The sequence below is a fragment of the Pseudorca crassidens genome, chromosome 2 (genome assembly GCF_039906515.1).
Source record: "Pseudorca crassidens isolate mPseCra1 chromosome 2, mPseCra1.hap1, whole genome shotgun sequence".
Classification (NCBI taxonomy): Eukaryota; Metazoa; Chordata; class Mammalia; order Artiodactyla; family Delphinidae; genus Pseudorca; species Pseudorca crassidens.
Genome location: NC_090297.1, coordinates 133,507,225 through 133,528,625, shown reverse-complemented (window position 1 = coordinate 133,528,625; position 21,401 = coordinate 133,507,225). Strand labels below are relative to the sequence as shown.

The 21,401-nt window shown below is 38.6% G+C and overlaps 1 protein-coding gene across 12 annotated transcripts in view; it reads right to left on the bottom strand.

The window, feature by feature from the left end:
• RASAL2 (RAS protein activator like 2) overlaps window positions 1-21,401 on the bottom strand; it is a 380,363-nt gene that overhangs the window by 53,259 nt on the left and 305,703 nt on the right. For all 12 annotated transcript variants that reach the window (XM_067728748.1, XM_067728749.1, XM_067728751.1 and 9 more), the window contains one exon: window positions 1,525-1,634. In XM_067728748.1, the coding sequence (XP_067584849.1) occupies window positions 1,525-1,634 (110 nt within the window). The remainder of the gene's footprint in view (window positions 1-1,524; window positions 1,635-21,401) is intronic.

Genomic DNA, 21,401 nt, shown 5'->3' with positions numbered 1-21,401 from the left:
TACTATTCATCCATCATACTGATAAAATGTAAATGGTTGTGTGAATGATAAAAGTAATTTTAAAAAATTGATGTATAGTTGATTTACAATGTGTTAATTTCTGCTGTACAACAAAGTGATTCAGTTATATATATATAGTTCCCTGTGCTATAGAGTAAAATCTAAGGGAAAAATATGAGAATAAAAGATCTTTTTTTAATGATTACCTTAAAACAAAAAGGTACAAAAGACATATTTAACAATACAATTACACTGCAAATTGAACATACTTCCAAATTTCACAGAACACCTCTAACGTGGTTCAAGGATAAGAAGAGCTGATAAAGCAGTAGCCTCTTATCAACTCAGTATGGGGGACAAGTTACTTCACATATAAAATGAGAGTAATTCTCTGCCTGGCAAATCTATAATCTGCCATTATAGAGATTATAATCTATATTTCTGTTTGTTATGCAGATAACTGGAAATAATGGACTTATTACCAAAAGTAAAAAAAAAACCAAACATACACCCAAGTATAAATAAGAGTATAATTATGAAAGGCAGACATGAGTTTAAATCAAAGCTCTACTCTTAGCTGTGTGACCATGGGCAAATTTCTCAATCTCTTTTGCCTTAGTTCCTTATCTGTAAAATGAGGATAATAATAGTATCTAGGGCTATATTACATAAGATACTACATTAAAAATACTTGGCACAGAGTAAGCACTCAATAAATACTGGTGATGGTGGTGACGTGTCAAGAAACAACAAGTACCATTTCCTAAATTTTGAACATTGTAGAGACGTGAAGTATTACAAATGTGTCCTAGCATACATTCAATCATTTTAGAGGGTTGTTATCCTTAGCAAGCCATGCATTTGAGGTTTGCTTAAGCTGGTAGTCCTAATTATTGAAATCCAGGCTTCCTTTTCATACATATCTTCTAGATGTGACTGCAAATTAATGAGGCTGAGTCCATATACTATACACAATGAACAATGCAGCAGTGAAGACCATGGACTCTTAGAGCCAAATTGCTCAAGTTTAAATACCATTTTTGCTATTTACTAAGCAGTATAACCTTGGGCAATATTACTTAACTTCTCTGTTCCTCAGACTTGTCATCTATAAAATGGTGATAATATTAATATTTCTCTTACAGGGTTATTATTAAGATTAAACAAGAAAATGAATATAAAGCACTTAGTACAGTGCTCAAAAAATGTTAGCTATAGCCATTGTCATCCCTTATGGTCATCCTACTAAAGAAAGATACACCTCTGACCACTAGATCTTGATTCGACAGAAACAGCACAACCGATTCTTAAATTAGTTCTTAGGTATCCACACAGTCTCCAATATTGTAAGATTTTTAAACTGGTTGGATATTTAAGCCAATATTTTGTACCTTGCCTCAATATGAGCAAGACAAAAAAGTAAATTTTGTATCGGATCTTTCCAACTATCATTGATGCAAAGTTAATGAAGACCAAAATGCACTGTAAAATTTCTTTCTTTGTTTTAAGCAAGTGAACTCCTACCTGTCATCTGTATTGCGAAGGGAGGGAAGCCGAAAGCTCGTGTTTCGGTCAAGCTTTGATTGGCTTTTGGTCCTCTTGATGGAGCCTTTCAGGCGCTTGCTGAAGAACCCCTAGAATGAAAAGGCAGAAAGTGATGGGAAGAAGAATCAAAAGGGAACCTTGCTGTCTCCTAACTCATCTGCACTGCCTTTGCAAAAGATACTCAGATTCTTATAATGAAGACCAGAAACAGAATTCAGCTTTTAATTTTTTAATTTGTAAAATATAGCTGCTGGAAACTACCTGATAATGTGATAAAAAATTTTTTCTTCTATGATAACTGGGAGAATTAAACTTTTTAAACAATTATTTATTTATTTTTAAACATCTTTATTGAAGTATAATTGCCTTACAGTGTTGTGTTAGTTTCTGCTGTATAACAAAGAGAATCAGCTATATGTATACATATATCCCCATATCCCTTCCCTCTTGCGTCTCCCTCCCACCCTCCCTATCCCACCCCTCTAGGTAGTCACAAAGCACCAAGCTGCTTTCCCTGTGCTATGCAGCTGCTTCCCACTAGCTATCTATTTTACATTTGATGGTGTATATATGTCAAGAATTAAACTTTTTTTTTTTTTTTTTTGCGGTACGCAGGCCTCTCACTGCTGTGGCCTCTCCCGCTGCGGAGCAAAGGCTCCAGACGTGCAGGCTCAGCGGCCATGGCTCACGGGCCCAGCCGATCCACGGCATGTGGGATCCTCCCGGACCGGGGCACGAGCCCGAGTCCCCTGCATCGGCAGGCCGACTCTCAACCACTGCGCCACCAGGGAAGCCCAAGAATTAAACTTTTAGATGGCACTTTATTTCTTAAACAGTTTCTATACTAGCTATGGTAAAGAAACTTCTAACTTCTAAGGTAATATGTTGGTGGTCTCAGCAGTGGCAAAATCTGATCTATGTCACCTTGGATATGGTACTTGTGAAGTTAAATTTTAAATGTAGTTTAACTATTTTAAAATGAAACAGGTATGTATCATGTATGAAACCAGTGAAGCACCCAGACTTCAGAAGAACAAAGTGCCTTATAGTTTTTAGCCCTGCTTACCTTCTGCCACTTCCACCAAACTATCTAGAGTGCCTCGAACATCTTCCTAGTCTTAGCACCTGGCAAATAATGGGCATTCAAAAAAGTTTGTTGAATAAAAGAATAAATGCAAGAATGAATTGGCAGTTCTACGGTTGGCAGATGAAAGGACATCTTATAGAAGTATATCAAAATGTCTTGACAAAAGACTATAATTCAAAGAAAAGTACTTTGATGTATGGAATTGACTCTAATCACCTTGTAATGAATATTAGCTTATAGAAGCTGTGTATAATAAATATTTCCATAAGGAAGGAAAAAAAAGACTAGGCCAATACCAGCACATCAAATCTGTTGTATTCTTTTAGTTACCATTAAAGCCCACTGTTTTGGGGTGAAGACTATATTAATCATGATAAGCTAGGTTATGCTTATCTAATAACCCCACAATCTTACTGGCACAAAATGTACTATGCGTCTATGAGCAGGTCAAATATGACGGGGACCTGGCACTATGCTGTCCTCACTCAGGGACTTAGGCTAAGGGAGGCTCCATCTTTGTGTTTCTATTAGTTGCTGCCTCAGGATAAAGGAAGTGTGGTAAATTTTGTACTTGCTCTTAAAGCTTCATGTCATTAGTGGTCTCATTTTATGGGACAAAAAAGTCACATGACCACACCTAACATCAACAGGGAAAGAATGTACAATCCTATAATGTATCTAGAAAGAGATATTTGGTGAACAGTAGTGTGGACTACCACAGTGCTTTTCCATGCCAAGTAAACACACAAGCACTGCTAGAGAAAAAATGGAAACAAACTTATTTGAATCAGAAGTAGAGCTATTTAGCTGACTGAAGAAAAATGCTTATGTTATTTCTTGTACTTATAGCCCAAAGAATAAGGGTAAAAACTAGAAAATATCACATAGACATAATTCCTTAAGCTGTTCTTTATTCCCCAGGCTGTTTTTTATTGTAGGTGTATTGAGATTGATTGGAGGGAGAAAAAACAGGGCTATTTTTTAAAGTACTATATTTCTGGGCTTCCCTGGTGGTGCAGTGGTTGAGAGTCCGCCTGCCGATGCAGGGGACACGGGTTCGTGCCCCGGTCCAGGAAGATCCCACATGCCGCGGAGCGGCTAGGCCTGTGAGCCATGGCCGCTGAGCCTGCGTGTCTGGAGCCTGTGCTCCGCAACGGGAGAGGCCACAACAGTGACAGGCCCGCGTACCGGAAAAAAAAAAAAAAAAGTACTATATTTCTTAGAGACAGGCATTTGCCTGATCTCCTGTATAATCTTAGCATCATTAGAGAAAGTCACTGTCATCTGTCCTCTAAGGCAAAGGCTTTATTTACTACTTTCTATGATTCAATCAAGATGAGTCACCACATTTCCTTGTAAATGTAGTCAGCAAACCAGACCTAAATTTATAGAATTCTATTAGGATCATTTATAGTTGGTTCAAAAACCACTGGCCTAAGTTGAGATTCAACCTAAGGACCATACCAAATACCATATATAAATACAGTTCTAACACACTACAGTTAAGCAGTTAATTGAGAATTTACTAGCAGATGTTCACTCATATAGTACTTTACCTTCCTGTGGCACTTACTGTATAATACTTCATATTTTAATCCATTTATTTATTATTTATTTTATGTGTATATGTTATAAAGCATTGTACTAGGTGTTGTAAGGGAAACAAAGATAAAACAAACACAAACTCTGCCCTCAAAGAGCCTGTAGTTTAATATAAGATTAGAAATAAATACAAATATAAATGACACAACATGTATTGGGAAGGTACATGCTCTTAATGCCTGGCATATTTAATCACAAAATAACACTATCATATTTCTTTGAATCTAGGACACCAGTGATTGTAAGTCACACCATTATTTTATGTATACAAAGAAAAAAGCAGCCAATTAAACTATAACACAATGCCTTACCACTTAAAATTTTTATTTTGTATTAAATAAGTTTTTTAAAGACTTACTTTGGCTGGTTTTGTCATATATCACAGTGTACACACAAAAAGAATATATACAAAATCAGTTAAGGTATCCCTAATGCATCTTCATTCTTCTGAACTATATTTTGACTCAGAGTACCTGTTGTTCATGTTTTTCCACAGAATACCATGATATATTCTTTCTTTCAAAAATGTTGATGACAAATGGCATATGATAAAAGAGTAATTTGAGGGAGACTGGTTCAAGATGGCGGAGTAGAAGGACATGCTCTCACTCCCTCTTGCGAGAGCACTGGAACCACAGCTAACTGCTGAACAATCATTGACAGGAAGACACTGGAACTGATCAAAAAAGATACCCCACATCCAAAGACAAAGGAGAAGCCACAGTGAGACGGTAGGAGGGGCGGAATAACAATAAAATCAAATCCCATAACTGCTGGGTCAGTGACTCACAAACTAGAGAACACTTATACCAGAAGTCCACCCACTGGAGTGAAGGTTCAGAGTCGCACGTCAGGCTTCCCAACCTGGGGGTCAGGCAACGGGAGGAAGAATTCCTAGAGAATCAGACTTTGAAGGCTAGCGGAATTTGATTGCAGGATTTCAACAGGATTGGGGGAAACAGAGACTCCACTCTTGGAGGGCACACACAAAGTAGTGTGTGCATCGGGAGCCAGGAGAAGGAGCCGTAGGAGACTGAACCAGGCCTACCTGCTGGTGTTGGAGGGTCTCCTGCAGAGGTGGGGGGTGGCTGTGTCTCACTGTGAGGACAAGGACACTGGCAGCAGAAGTTCTGGGAAGTACTCCTTGGCGTGAGGCCTCCCACAGTCTGCCATTAGCCCCACCAAAGAGCCCGGGTAGGTCCCAGTGTTGGTCACCTCAGGCCAAACAACCAACAGGGAGGGAACCCAGCCCCACCATCAGGAGACAAGTGGATTAAAGTTTTACGGAGCTCTGCCCACCAGAGCAAGAGTCAGCTCTACCCACCACCAGTCCCTCCCATCAGGAAATGTGCATAAGCCCCTTAGATAGCCTAATCCACCAGAAGGCAGACAGCAGAAGCAAGAAGAATGACAATCCTGCAGCCTGTGGAACAAAAACCACATTCACAGAAAGATAGACAAGATGAAAAGGCAGAGGGGCTATGTACAAGATGAAAAGGCAGAGGGCTATGTACCAGATGAAGGAACAAGATAAAACCCCAGAAAAAGAACTAAATGAAGTGGAGATAGGCAACTTTCCAGAAAAAGAATTCAGAATAAAGATAGTGAAGATGATCCAGGACTTCAGAAAAAGAATGGAGGCAAAGATTGAGAAGATGCAAGAAATGTTTAACAAAGAACTAGAAGAATTAAAGAACAAACAAACAGAGATGAACAATACAATAACTGAAATGAAAACTACACTAGAAGGAATCAATAGCAGAATAATGGAGGCAGAAGAACGGATAAGAAAAGAAGACAGCCTAAGAAACCTCTGAGACAACATTAAACACAACAACATTCACATTATAGGGGTCCCAGAAGGAGAAGAGAGAAAGGACCAGAGAAAATATCTGAAGAGATTATAGGTGAAAATGTCCCTAACATGGGAAAGGAAATAGCCACCCAAGTCCAGGAAGCGCAGTGAGTCCCATACAGGATAAACCCAAGGAGAAACATGCCGAGACACATAGTAATCAAACTGGTAAAAATTAAAGACAAAGAAAAATTATTGAAAGCAGCAAGGGAAAAACGACAAATAACATACAAGGGAACTTCCATAAGATTAACAGCTGATTTCTCAGCAGAAACTCTACAAGCCAGAAGGGAGTGGCATGACATGTTTAAAGTGATGAAAGGGAAGAAGAACCTACAACCAAGATTACTCTACCTGGCAAGGATCTCATTCAGATTCAATGGAGAAATCAAAACCTTTACAGACAAGCAAAAGCTAAGAGAATTCAGCACCACCAAATGGTTTCATTTTCACCAAATGAAAAACGTCATGGAGGTAACAATACACAGGGTATACACTAAGTAGATTTAGTTTGGTGGGTGAATGATTAGTAGTAGTGAAAAATAAGATTGGAAAGGTGATTTGTCCTGCTATTCATGTATAATTATTGTTCCCTTTGGCCCTTAAACTTTTGAGGAAAGGTATAATGCTATATCTATCTTAACATCGACCACAGAGTCTAAAGCTTAATAAGTGCTCAGTAAATACCTCAGAAGTATATACATAAAATTATGGTTGTTTAAGGAATATAGATAAGGGAAAGTGTAAGACTGCCCTAAGTGGTCAGTGATATTTCATGGAGGTAGTAGAATCTACTACAAAATTCTGTTTTCATTTCCTTGATATAACTGAAACATGGTTTTCACCCGAGAAGACTGTTTAGCTTACAGCCCTATTTGATAGACGTTTTCCATTCTCCCTAACCAATATTCAATGGTACTAGAAAGAGGAGCTGGGGTTTTCCTAGCTTATTACGACTGCTTCCAAACCTTTATTCCATAAAATAATGGTTTGGAGTAAAGCATATTCTTTGAGGTTCATATGACCTTGATTTAATACCCTTTATCACACTCTTTGCCGTTCTCATGTATTAATCTCTCTTTCACTTTCCTTTATTCATTAAGGACTTTAGCCCCCAGCCTGCAATATTTCTCTGTCTCTTAGCTCCTAACACCATGCTAGTAAATAACTGCGTAGTGATCCATCTAATATGCTAGCTTCACAATTCCTTAACTCCAATAACGTTTAACCTCCTCTCCAGCCACTCACTCCTAGAACCACGCCCTAGATATTATCATTATTCAGATCCCTCACCTCAGACACCTTAGACAGTCATACTCTTCTTTCTGACTTTTCTTCTGGACCAGGTATGTCTTTCTCCAAATACATCTACTCTCCAACCTCACAGAAACCGCTAGTCTCTTGACCACCCCGTTTTTCCCCGTGACCCTGCTTTTCTCTCTATTCAACCAAGACTCCCGGACCAATTATCTGAAGCTATTTAATCACCAATAACCTCCATTCCCTTAATGATCAGCTATCCAAAATCAAAACTGAATCAATGTTTAAAATCTGGTCCCATGATCAGGCTGTCCAGGAAGATCACATAGCTGAATGGGCTGATGCCACTAAATATTCACTATCTCCAAGCTTGGCTTGGCTTTTACTATGCCTCTGCCTGGACCAACCATGCACTGAGCCTTCCAGCAACATTATTCCCTCTGGGAAGCCTCAGAGTATATGGTATGCCCTCTTTCCCACAGGCCCCTTCTAAGCAATTCCTTACATACAGGTCAGTATGCTCTGTACCATGAAGAGCCCTGGCTATAGCTGAGTGGACCAGGGTAGATACTTGACCTATAGGTACCTAAAAGAGTGGTCCTGGTAAGAGTTCTCCCTGTAGAATACGGTATCATCTGGTAGCTACTAACTTCTCTAGCCGACCCCTGACCATTCCCTGCTTCATGCTTTACACGCCAGCAAACCTAAAAGCCTCCAATTCTCTATAGTCATCATGAATCTATGCTACTGTTCATATTTCCTCTCTTTTTCCTGGTTAAGTTATCCTTTCAGACTCAGCTCAGGCATGATCTCTTCTAAGGTGTCTATTTTGGCATGTCCTGACCCTGCTCTAGATTAGGTGCCCCTCCTACGTGCTTCCAAGAATCTATAAATAGAGCCAGCCTTACATTTAGCACACTGCATTCCCACTGATGTGTCAACAGACTTCCCTGCTAAACTCTGAACTCCACAGGACAGGGACTAAACAATTTTTGCATCCCCAAGGCAGGGCTGATATCTGGCCTTTAGTAGGGGCTCAATATATGTTTGTAGAACTGAAATAAAATAGGCAGTGAAATGAATAAAAGCCATCATGGTGTTTCTGCTACAACTGCCACCACAGAAAGAACAGGGAACTCAATCAGGAAGTGTGGCTTCAAATCCTGGCTCCAATTTCTCCTAGCTGAATGACCTTGGATAAGTCACAGCTTCTAAGTTTCAGATTGCTTATCTGTAAAATGAGGATTAAAAAATCCTCTTCCTAAGGCCATCCCAAAGAATAAGATAACTGAATGCAAAAGTAGTTTTAAAATAATGGAAAAAGGGTACCTATAAGTATTAATTGAATATAAATCTAGGATGAGAGACTACTGAACAGGCTAGGTGAAATCATGAGTCTTTCCTCCTAGAAACTACCACAACAAAGGAAGGGAAGGAAACTAGAAAAAAAATTCCACAATATCTGGGATTTGGGGCTATTTTGTTCTGTGACGTATGCCAGTGCCTATAAATGATACTTGGTATATCCTAAATGTTCAATAAACATTTGTTGGCTGAGTGAATTTACTGAAGGCTTCCTGGCTATCAAGCACTGGCCAGGTGCTTTCCAATATGTGATACCATTTAATCCATGTAACAACTCCACAAAGCAGGTATTCAGTAACTTGCTCGAGGTAACACAGTTAGTTAATAGGTGAGCAGTTAGAATTTAAACCCAATATATTGCTAGTACTTAAAAAGTTTCATTTGTGCATATATTTATTTGCCAGATACTTGAGGCACTTGAGATAATCAGTGAACAACCAAAAATCTTTGCTTTCATTATTCTTATATACCAGTGGAAGGAGACAGACGATAAACAAAGAACAAAATAAGTTAGCAAAAGACAAGCACTGTAGAAAAACAGAGCTGTGTAAAGAGGGTTGGGAATACAAAGTGGTCACGGTAGACCTTATGGAGAAGGATTATATTGAGTAAAGAAGAGGAGGTGAGTTAGCCTTGAGTTAGCAGATGCTGGAAGGGAAAAGCATTCTAGGCAACAGGACTAGGCTCAGCAAAGGCTTTAAGGCAAAAGTATGCCTAGTGTGATCAAGAAAGAGCCAAGAAGTCAGTGTGGCTGGAATGGAGAAAGCAGTAGGAAGGGTTGTGGGAAATGAGGTCAGAGAGGTAGCAGGCTGGTGTTGGTCCCGGTACTGGGGTAGGGGGTACAGTGTGCAGATCCTGTAGGCCACAGTAAGGACCTCACCTTTCACTCTGACTTCTAAGGAAATAACAATGAGAGACAAGACCATTCCAAGCAGTCATAAATAAATAAGCATTTGCTTTTCTGAGAGAAATACTTTTTACCTATGAAAATTTAATGTAATTTTGAGCAAGAATGCACAATATATGAAGAGTTCATTTTCTTCATCAACTATATATCAATAGCAGAGATACACAGAAGCTATCTGACTTTTCCCGAGTCACACAGCTGCTAAGTCGCAAAGTAAAACTTCAAGTTCAGGCAGTCTGACTCTGGAATGCTTGCTTTTTAACCATCATACTGTACTAATTCTCCACATTCTAATTTCTCTTCAAATATTCTAGGCACTATAATATAATGCATTTCCCCCATGTGTACTATACTTAATTTCTATACACATCTTATTATAGAATTATATACCACAAAGAGGCAAAAATGCAGTATAACATTTCAAAAATATGAGAGAAAAAAGGAAAACAAACCAAAAACCCCACTAATGTGACATGTGACGTAGAAAAATTTGCTCCTAAGGCTCCTATCTCTATAATTAAACTAGAGTAAAATTGAAATCCTTTTGAAATTACTTTTATATGTAACTGATTCTGTGGTCACTGAGAAGAAAAACCCAAATATAAAATTTAAAAATAGATGGATGCCAATTAGGAAAATGTTTCTCTCTCTTTCACAAAAAGTTATGATATCTCTGTCTTATGTTAATTTGAAGGGTAAATGATGCTCCTATAAATGTACCCTAAAAATCCTGTATCATAAATTGAAACAAAGGAGAAGACCACAAATAAACTTGATTTCACCCTTCTGATACCAACCTAATCTGAAAGAACACAAATAAAACCCTCCAAACAAATCCTACTTCATACAATTCTCCTTTGGATTGCTGTTGCTACCATCTACAATTCTTAAAAATAATAAAAAGCGTATCATTTTAAACAACTATATCATCATAGCAATTGATACAACTAAAATGACTTACTTTAAGTAGTTGGTACTCACTATTTTTGGTCAAAATAAGGCTTAAAATTAGCAACTGCCAGTGAAAGATAAAAAGCCAAATGGTGTCTTTCTCTAGAGCTTGGTAAATATTAAGATAATAATAAAAGTTGTTCACCACCTGCAAATTGGAGTAACCCCTGAACGCTGAACTTGGCTATCAGGGCATGATTGGTAACTGAAATAAGACTGCTGCTATGCAACTGCTCTCAGAAGCCTCAGTGGTGGTAATCAGAGACACTGACTTGCCAGCATCCTAGTGCTGCTGCTGTTCCCTTAAGACATGGAGAAGAGGCAGAGAAACATGTCATCACCTTTCACACAAAAACACAGTGATGTGCAACAGAATCCTGCTTTAATCCTGTTTGAGACTTTTCCATATCAGTGACCACACAAGGGATTAAACAATTTTAGGTGATTAAGTAATTTTAATAGCAGTTCCTTAAAATGTCATATGACTCACATTAAGAAAATGCCACCTTGTCAACTAGAAAGAACCCAGGTGAGAATTGTTTTTATTCTTGCTTTTTAAGTTATAGTTTAATTACTAACTTAACCTGTGTATTTTGCATATTTTAGCAGTTCATATTATTATGGATTGTAATTACCTGAGAAGAAGGGCTGGGCCATATATAAATTATTCCCTCCCTTGTTTTCTTAATATAACTTAGGAACATATAGATGTTTGATAAATGCTAAAATCTAATTGTAGAAAACAAGGAAAAAGGAAAAGGAAGGGTAACTGAAAATGTCAAACTCTACTTTTCAGTTATCATATTTTACCTAGTTTATCTTCCAGTTATTGGAAGTCTAAACAGAAGGGGAAACTCTAGGTAACAAGAATAATAACAAAACCACAAACAGTTACAAAGTGCTTTATACTTAATAAGCAGTTTCAATGTGAGTAATTTCTCCTCTAGTGGGGCTTTTTGATTTTGGATTTTTTGTTTTGTTTATGTTTGTTTGCAAATTTAAGCATCACAGGGGAAAAGAAAAGGTTCTATCATAAATTACAATTGTTTTTCTAGCCCAGGGCTGATGAATCAGACTCTTTGATATGAAGCAGTGATCTCCATTTTTAGAAGCATCCAATGATTTTTTTGTTAAATGAAGTGGAACTTTTATTATGAAACTCTTAAACATACAAAAGCACATAAGTTAATACAGTAAACATACACCCGTTAATCAGATCTAAACAATGCTAACATATTGATATTATGTTATATTAAAATGTAAAAGTAAAATATGTATATTATATGATATAACATATGTTATCTTGTTATATATAACATCATAATATAACTTACTGATATGCTGATTTACTAGGGGACCAAACAGACGATATTAAGCACGCCTCTTCTATCCCTAATGATATTCTTTGTCTTAAAGATTCATTTTCACTTGATAGAACACTGTTATGCCAGATTTCCTTTGATTATTTTCTTGTTAAAATTTTTTAAACTTTTTATTTTCAACTTTTATATATTATGTTTCAAATATATCTTTTCTATTAAAAAATTAGGTTCATTGAAGTATACTTTATAAAAGGAAAAATTCACTATTTTTCCTTTCCTATTTTAGGTGTATAGGTTGATGAGTTTTGACAAACGTATACTACCAGAATTGAGATATAGAACATTTCTATCACTCAAAAAATTTATTCGTTGGGCTTCCCTGGTGGAGCAGTGGTTAAGAAACCACCTGCCAATGCAGGGGACATGGGTTTGAGCCCTGGTCTGGGAAGATCCCACATGCCGCGGAGCAACTAAGCCCATGCACCACAACTACTGAGCCTGTGCTCTAGAGTCCATGAGCCACAACTACTGAGCCTGTGTGCCACAACTACTGAAGCCCACGCACCACAAATACTGAAGCCCATGCGCCTAGAGCCTGTGCTCTGCAACAAGAGAAGCCAACTCAATGAGAAGCCTGCGCACCACAACAAAGAGTAGCCCCTGCTCACCGCAACTAGAGAAAGCCCGTGCACAGCAACGAAGATCCAATGCAGCCATAAATAAATAAATAAATAAATAAATAAAATTTACTCATGCCCCTTTATAGTCAATCCCTTCCTCCTCCCTCAGCCCCTAAAAACCACTAATCTGCTTCCATATAAATGGAATTATGCAGTAGGGAGTCTTCTTTCACTTAGCATACTGTTTTTGAAATTTATCCATGTTGGTGCATGTATCAGCAGTTGGTTCCTTTTTATTCCACTGTATGGATGTACCAAAATTGGTTTATCCGTTCCCAACTGATGGACTTTTGGGATGTTTCCAGTTTGTATCTATTAAGAATAAATCTGCTAAAATTTTTTGTGAACAAGTCTGTACTTTTAACATGAGTTAAAAGCCTAGTTGGAAATTCACAAAGGAATACCAGGAAAGAAATGGCAACTAACATTAAGATGTTAATGAGGTGAGTGGGGGAGACATCTTGAGAAGGGAAGGAATCTCTGATATTTTTTCCTTTATATTTGGAAAAATAGTACAGAGAGTTTTCCTTTGCCCAGCTTTGTCTAACATTAACATCGTATGTAACCATAGTATAATTATGAAAACTAGGAATGAACATAGGTACCATACTTGATACAGGCTGGGACCTGGGACCTGGGACCCTTTGCTGTAGTGCTTGCACCTGGACAAACGTCTCCTCCAGCAACAAAATACAAAGGAACTAAAAATAACTGTGTACATGCGCAGTTGGGGAAAATTATGAACAAGATACAAAAAGACCAAAAACCCAAATGCCACTTCTGAGGAGCTGGGAGCAAAAGTGCCCTGCACACAGCACCACCAAAGGAGTGGGCAGACCACCTAAGCCACACCTCCAGCCTGACCCGACCCCTGTACTCACTCCTACCCTCATCCCATATAAGGAATCAGCTCGCCTCCCCCTAGGGAGCGAGCAAGGGAACCTGTTGTTTGTTTTCGCTCCCTCCTGCTGCAGAAGGGGCCCCCATAAACCACTGCCTGAATTTCTTGTCTGGCCTCTTACCAATTTCTATTAATTAAGGAGGCCAAGAACCCTGGTGGGTAACATACTGACTGAAATTACAGACTTAATTCTAATTTCACCAGTTTTATCACTGGCAGTTTTCTATTGCCACTGTAAAAAATTACCACAAACATGGTGGCTTAAACAGTACAAATTTATTATCTTATAGTTCTGTAGGTCAGAAGTCCAACACAGGTCTCATCTGGCTAAAATCAAGGTGTCAGCAGGGCTGTATTCCTTTCTGAAGGCTCTATGGGATAATGCGTTCTTTGCCTTTCCCAGCTTCTAAAGGCCACTCACATTCCTTGGCTCATGGTTCCTTCCCTTCCTCCATCTTCAAAGCCAGTAATATTGCATCTCTCTGAAAGGTTCTCAATTTCTAAGGTCTCATGTGACTATAATGAACCCACCTGGATAATCTAGGATATTCTTCCCACCTTGAGGTCTTTAGCCTTAATCACATCTGCAACAGTCTCTTTTGCTATGTATGACTACATATTCATAGATTCTGCATATTAGGATGTGTACATCTTTGGTTTGTTTGTTTGTTTTTTTTGCGGTACGCGGGCCTCTCACTGTTGTGGCCTCTCCCATTGAGGAGCACAGGCTCCGGACGCGCAAGCTCAGCGGCCATGGCTCACGGGCCCAGCCGCTCCGCGGCATGTGGGATCTTCCCGGACCGGGGCACGAACCCGTGTCCTCTGCATCGGCAGGCGGACTCTCAACCACTGCGCCACCAGGGAAGCCCAGGATGTGTACATCTTTGAAAGGCCATTACTCTACCTTGCATACGTAGTTGATGTAGTTAATTTCTTATGAGTGGGCATTTAGGTTGTTTCCAGTATTTTGCAATTAAAAACAATGCTGCAAGGAATACCTTGTATGTATGTATTTTCATACTGATGGAGGTTGTATTTTGAAGGTAGACAGCTAAAAGTGGGATTGCTGGGTGGAAAGGTAAATGCATGCGTAGCTTTGCCAAAATCCCCTCTAGAAAGGCTGTACCAGTTTGCATTCTTATCAACAATGTATGAGAGTGTCTGTTTCCCATAACCTTGCCAACTTAATTTGTCATAGTCTAGAGTTTTTGCTAGCCTAAAAGGTGAGGTAGTATCTCTATGTTGTTTTAATTTGCATTTCTCTGGTTATAAGTGACTATGAACATTGTTTTTATACGTTCAAAACAATTTTTACAGTTTTTGAGCATTACCTATTCATATCTTTTTTTCAATTTTTCTATTGGGTTTTTGGTCATTTGTCCTTCATTTTTATTTTTTTTAATTTTTAAAAATTTATTTTATTTATTTTTATTTTTGGCTGCTTTGGGCCTTCATTGCTGTGCACGAGCTTTCTCTGGTTGTGGCGAGCGGGGGCTACTCTTCATTGTGGTGCGCAGACTTCTCATTGCAGTGGCTTCTCTTTTTGCGGAGCACGGGCTCTAGGGCGTGGGCTTCAGTAGTTGTGGCACGCGGGCTCAGCAGTTGTGGCTTGCGAGCTCTAGAGCACAGGCTCAGTAGTTGTGGTGCACAGGCTTAGTTGCTCCACGGCATGTGGGATCTTCCCAGGCCAGGGCTCGAACCCATGTCCCCTGCACTGGCAGGCAGATTCTTAACCACTGTGCCACCAGGGAAGCCCTGTCCTTCATTTTTAAATAACGCTTTATATGTTACGAATATTTTCTCCCAGTCAGTCGGTCGTTTTCTAATTTAAAAAAAATAATAAATTTATTTATTTATTTATTTATGGCTGCATTGGGTCTTCGTTGTTGGGTCTTCATTGCTGCGCATGGGCTTTCTCTAGTTGTGGCGAGCGGGGGCTACTCTTCGTTTCGGGGTTGTTTTTTAACTTTAAAAAAATATTTATTTACTTATGGCTGCATTGGGTCTTCGCTGCTGCACACAGGCTTTCTCTAGTTGCGGTGAGCGGGGGCTACTCTTCGTTGTAGTGTGTGGGCTTCTCACTGTGGTGGTTTCTCTTGTTGCAGAGCTCAGACTAGCTGCGCAGGCTTCAGTAGTTGTGGCGCATGGGCTTAGTTGCTCCTTGGCATGTGGGATCTTCCCAGACCAGGGCTTGAACCAGTGTCCCCTGCATTGGCAGATTCTCAACCACTGCGCCACCAGGGAAGTCCCTGTTTTTTAACTTTGTTCTGATGTTTTTTACCGTGCACTTAAAAAAAATTTTTTTTTTTGTCTCTGGCTTTTCAGTAACCATTCATTACAGAAGAATATTTTTTAAGGTTAAAGAGGCATTCCTCTGTTTTCTTCTAGTAGTTGTATCGTTTATTTATTTATTTGTTTGTTTGTTTATTTATTACACTTAGATCCCTAATCCATTTGGAGTTTACGCTTGTGTAAGGTGGCAGATACACCTTACATCTAATTTTATCTTTTTTTCCAAATGGGCACTCAGTTGTCCCTACACTATTTATTTTGAATACCAAATACTATTTAGTTTGAATACCAATGGTTTTGAAAACCATTCTTGATTTCTCTAATAGGAGTTAGTCTCTCACTTCTGATTACGTAAGATGTTTTGTTTATACTACTGTTTCTTTCTGTTTGACCAATAATTAGTTCTATTCCTATTTTATATCCCTTACTGAGTCTTAACTCCTAAAGGCAAACATTACTGAGCTCATCTTTGTATTTCTTCAATGCTTAGCACACAATGGGCTACTTAATATATATTTGCTAAACGCTAATAATGATTAACCGGAATTATTAAGAAAATTCCAATTCACTCAAGAAAGTAGGGAAAATATCTAATACATCTGAAGGAAAAAAACCCCTCAACATTATTAAAATAAAACCGAATCTGGTGTTTAAAGAGGGAAAATTTAGTATCTGAAATACGCACTTCTGTAGACCACCTTAGTTCCTGCTAATGAGGTATATGTTGATTTTCTTATGACTAGAAGAGACTGCTGATCTTACTCAAGTTCACAGAGTATGACTATTAAGGAAGATGGCTTTAAGGGATAAAATAATGAGAAACGAAGGGTCAAACCTAAGAAAGATAACACTCCCCCTAAGTGAGGACTATTAGTCTATTGGATAGTCTCCCAGAGGTTATCATGGAAGCCTGAAAAAGTATCATATAATGTGAAAGACGTTTTTTCATTGTCAGGGGAGATGAACTAGATGAATTTAATTGAAATTTTCTAGCTCTCATTTCTAGGACTCTAAGAATAACAGCATCATAGATGAAGGGGAGCTTTGGAGCCTATTAGTTGTTTAAAAAAATAAAATTTCTTCCTGCCGCTGGTGAAACAAAATGCGCCTAAAACCCGTATTATGGAAATGGTGGTGAGCAAAAGGTACAAGTAAAACAACGTAATTACTCTTTACTAATGCCTATCAGGGTAGGCTTTTATTTATTTATTTTTAAAGTATAGAATAAAGTGGGGGAAGGCAGGGAGAAATGCACAATGGAAAAGATTTTACTAGGCATATTTATATAACTTCTAGAGGCTATTTCCTAACTGTACTCTTTTCTAATGCTGCAAAGATTTTTTTCCATTATGAATTCAGGCCCCAAAATATTAACAAATTGGTTCTTAGTACATGATACCTTTTAATCTGCAAACCTGAAAAGATCTTAAAATATTTGTGTGGTATTTCATTATCATAAAAAAGGCACCACAGGCCTTAGAAGAAGTCAAACAATTTGCTCTTGGTCACACAAGGGAGATGCTAGCTGAACATACATTAAAAAATACAGTTCTTACCACTCTTTTCCCTGTTCTATGTCCAAATTCTTAAATGCTTATAATATGAAGTCCTTGTACTGATACTCTGGCATAATTAAAAATGCAGGTAACACTGGCCCTAGATCACATGGACAGAAGAGTGTAAAGCCTTTTTCAACTGCAGGTAGCTGATTTTAATGGAGAAGTTCTCCTGAGTGACAGTGATGGTCTCACTGACTGCATAAGATATGAGCCCACGTAGCCAAGGACAGATCATCAGGTTTTGACCTTCACTTCTGCCAGATGTAGTATCTTTTTTTTTCATTTAACTTTTAAAAGGCTGAGAGAAGACCATATTACTATACCTCCAATTATTCTTTGAGTGAGAAGCAAACTAAGATAGTCCCCATGAGTCATTCTTTCTACCATTAATCTAATAGGGCTTTCAGTGAAAGAAAATTATTTCTTTCTACTCACTGTATTCCACCCTTAATTCTATTTTACTTAACAGATTAATGTAGAATCTTTTTTTAAAAATCCAGTATACAATGTTGATTAATTTAAAACCATCACCTAATGATGAAGATGCTATGGCATAAAAGGTTAATGTCTTTACAATGTGCATACGCTGGGCAATCATGAATGTCACCTATTTATTGAGTTTTCATAAACAGATTAAGAAAAAGAAAATGTCATTGCTGGAGTTGTAAGATGAATAAGATACAGTCTTGATTTTCTAAAAGAGCGGTTTTAAAAAATATTGTCATTTTTTTAAAGTTTTATTTTTATTGAAGTATAGTTAATTTACAATGTTGTGTTAGTTTCAGCAAAGTGATTTAGTTATAGATACATATATATCTATTTTTTTTTCAGATTCTTTCCCCTTATAGGTTATTACAAAATATTGAGTACAGTTCCCAGTGCTATACAGTAAATCCTTGTTGGTTACCTATTTTATATGTAGTAGTGGGTATCTATTAATCCCAAACTCCTATTTTATCCCCCTTCTCCCCTTTCCCCTTTGTCAACCATAAGTTTGTTTTCTATGGCTGTGGATCTATTTCTATTTTGTATATAAGTTCATCTGTATCATTTTTTAAGATTCCACATATAAGTGATATCATATGATATGTCTTTCTCTGTCTTACTTCACTTAGTATGATAATCTCTAGGTCCATCCATGTTGCTGCAAATGGCATTATTTCATTCTTTTTTATGACTACTATTCCATTGTATAAATATACCACATCTTCCTTATGTATTCATCTGTTGATGGACATTTAGGTTGCTTCCATGTCTTGGCTATTGTAAATAGTGCTGCAGTGAACATTGGGGTGCATGTGTCTTTTTGAATTATGGTTTTCTCTGGATATATGCCCAGGAGTGGGACTGAAGGATCAGATGATAGCTCTATTTTCAGTTTTTTAGGAACCTCCATACTGTTCTCCATAGTAGCTGTACTAATTTACATTACCAAAACTACAGTAATCAAAACAGTATGGTACTGGCACAAAAACAGAAACAGAGATAATGGAACAGGACAGAAAGCCCAGAAATAAACACATGCACCTATAGTCAATTAATCTAAGACAAAGGAGGTAAGAATATACAACGGAGAAAAGACAGTCTCTTCAATAAGTGGTGCTGGGAAAACTGAACAGCTACAAGTAAAAGAATGAAATTAGAACACTCTCAAACATCACACACAAAATAAACTCAAAATGGATTAAAGACGTAAATGTAAGACCAGATACTATAAAACTCCTGGAAGAAAACACAGGCAGAACACTTTTTGACATAAATCGCAGCAATATCTTTTTGGATCTATCTCCTAGAGTAATGGAAATAAAACCAAAAATGAACAAATGGCACCTAATTAAACTTAAAAGCTTTTGCACAGCAAAGGAAACCACAAACAAAACGAAAAGAGAACCCTCAGAATGGGAGAAAATATTTGCAAATGATGCAACCAATAAGGGATTAATCTCAAAATATAAAAACGGCTCATACAGCTCAATATCAAAAAACCAAACAACCCAATCAAAAAATGGGAAGAAGTCTAAATAGACATTTCTCCAAAGAAGACATACAGATGGCCAAAAGGCACATGAAAATGTGCTCAACATTGCTAATTATTAGAGAAATACAAATCAAAACTATAATGAGGTATCACCTCACACCAGTCAGAATGGCCGTCATCAAAAAGTCTACAAATAGGGCTTCCCTGGTGGTGCAGTGGTTGAGAGTCCACCTGCCGATGCAGGGGACACGGGTTCGTGCCCCGATCCGGGAAGATCCCACATGCTGAGGAGCGGCTGGGCCCGTGAGCCATGGCCGCTGAGCCTGCACGTCCGGAGCCTGTGCTCCTCAACGGGAGAGGCCACAACAGTGAGAGGCCCGCGTACCGCAAAAAAAAAAAAAAAAAAAAAAAAAAAAGTCTACAAATGATAAATGCTAGAGAGGGTGTGGAGAAAAAGGAACCCTCCTAGAAGAGTAGTTTTTAAATTGTCTGGACTATGCATCAAATGAGTAAAATATTGTTGGTGTGCATTCCTAAAACTGTTTACTTATAAAATATAAGAATGTTCTGATGTATGACTATAAAACAATCAAGAACGTAAAAATTTTAAATAGTGAAATTTAAAAAATCAAACATTTATTATTTTCTTTCTGCAACCCAAATGGATTGTTCTGTGTACCCTCTGAGGTATGTACACCCCATTCTGGAGACTACTGACTAGAATATCATAGACCACGGAAGGCGACTATATACATAATGGCCCTACAATACAGTGGTATCAGTATTATAATGGGTAAATGCACATTCCGAAGGAAGGACAGAGGAGGTCAAGGCTAATATTGCCTACAAGAGGCAGGGAGACACTGGAGCTGAGTTTTGAAGGATGAGAATACTTTTAGGGAGTACAGAAGGTGGCCTTACTAGGCAGAAATGTGCAAAGAAACCTGAGAAAACTTGTTTGAGGAACTTAAGTTTGATTAAGATGGAGCACTCTTTAAGTTTGGAGGCTTAAAGAACTGGGGGTAGGGAAGGGGGTACTGGGTATAAAGAAATGAGACTGGAAGGGCAGCAGAAAACTAGATAATGAAAGGCTCTCTGTGCCAAGTTAACTTTGGTTTTGATCACCCAGTTAAAATACAAGTTAAATGCAAAAGGTTTCAGCACATAACTGATGCTTTTTGAAGGAAAAGCTAGCTATGTCTGAAGACATTCAAATGAGGGGAAGGAAGAATGGAAAGAGGGAGGAGAGTGGAAAGAACCTACTGTGCAAGCCAAATAAAATGTACAAAATTTGTTCACGTCCATGGGTGTGGGACCATACAGAGCCACTAAAGGACTTTAACCAAGGGAGAGTCAAGTAATGATCAGATTTAAATTTTAAAGAGACCACTCTGGCAGCAGTGTGAAAGCTAAAGTGGGTGAAGGAGGAATCGGAGGCCAGGAGATGAGTCAAAATCCCCACTGTATTAGGGACCAACTACATATTTTGAGTGGCTCAGCACAAAATATTAGGGCCCTTGTTCAAAAAGCAGGAAAACAGTGCCGTTAAGTACTAAAATAGAAAATGTTTCCCAACGGTCTCTCTCTCCATCTGCTATGGTATTTTTCATTTGCTATTTAATGTCATGTTCCCTCGGGCGCCAAGGCAAGAAGTGCAGACCTTCACAGATGCCTGGGGCCCTAGCCCACAACTCACTGTGTGGGTGACCCACTGGCTATTAGGTTGCCCCTTCCCAGCCACCAAACCCATGTGCCATGCCCTGGCCCAGGGCAGGGAAGTTGAGCCAGGTTTCTTCCCTTCCCATGGCTGCCACTCCAACTCACTAGGTACCTGGAATTGGGGATGAACAGAGTCTTGCCTCAATTGGGTTGTGGTCTCTGGCCACCTGTCAGACACCAGTGAAGAGGACAGGTAAGGGCAAGGACAGCCCTGCCAAGAGTGCACAGCCTAATCCCTACCTTTCTTATGCTTGTGCACAGGCCCCGTTTGGGTGATAGCTGTGGCTGCGTGAGGCAGAGAGAAGAAGGGAGGCTGGTGGGAAAGTGGGAAATGTAGAATCCAGCCCAGAGAGGCAGTGGGAGGTGGTACTGTGCCTT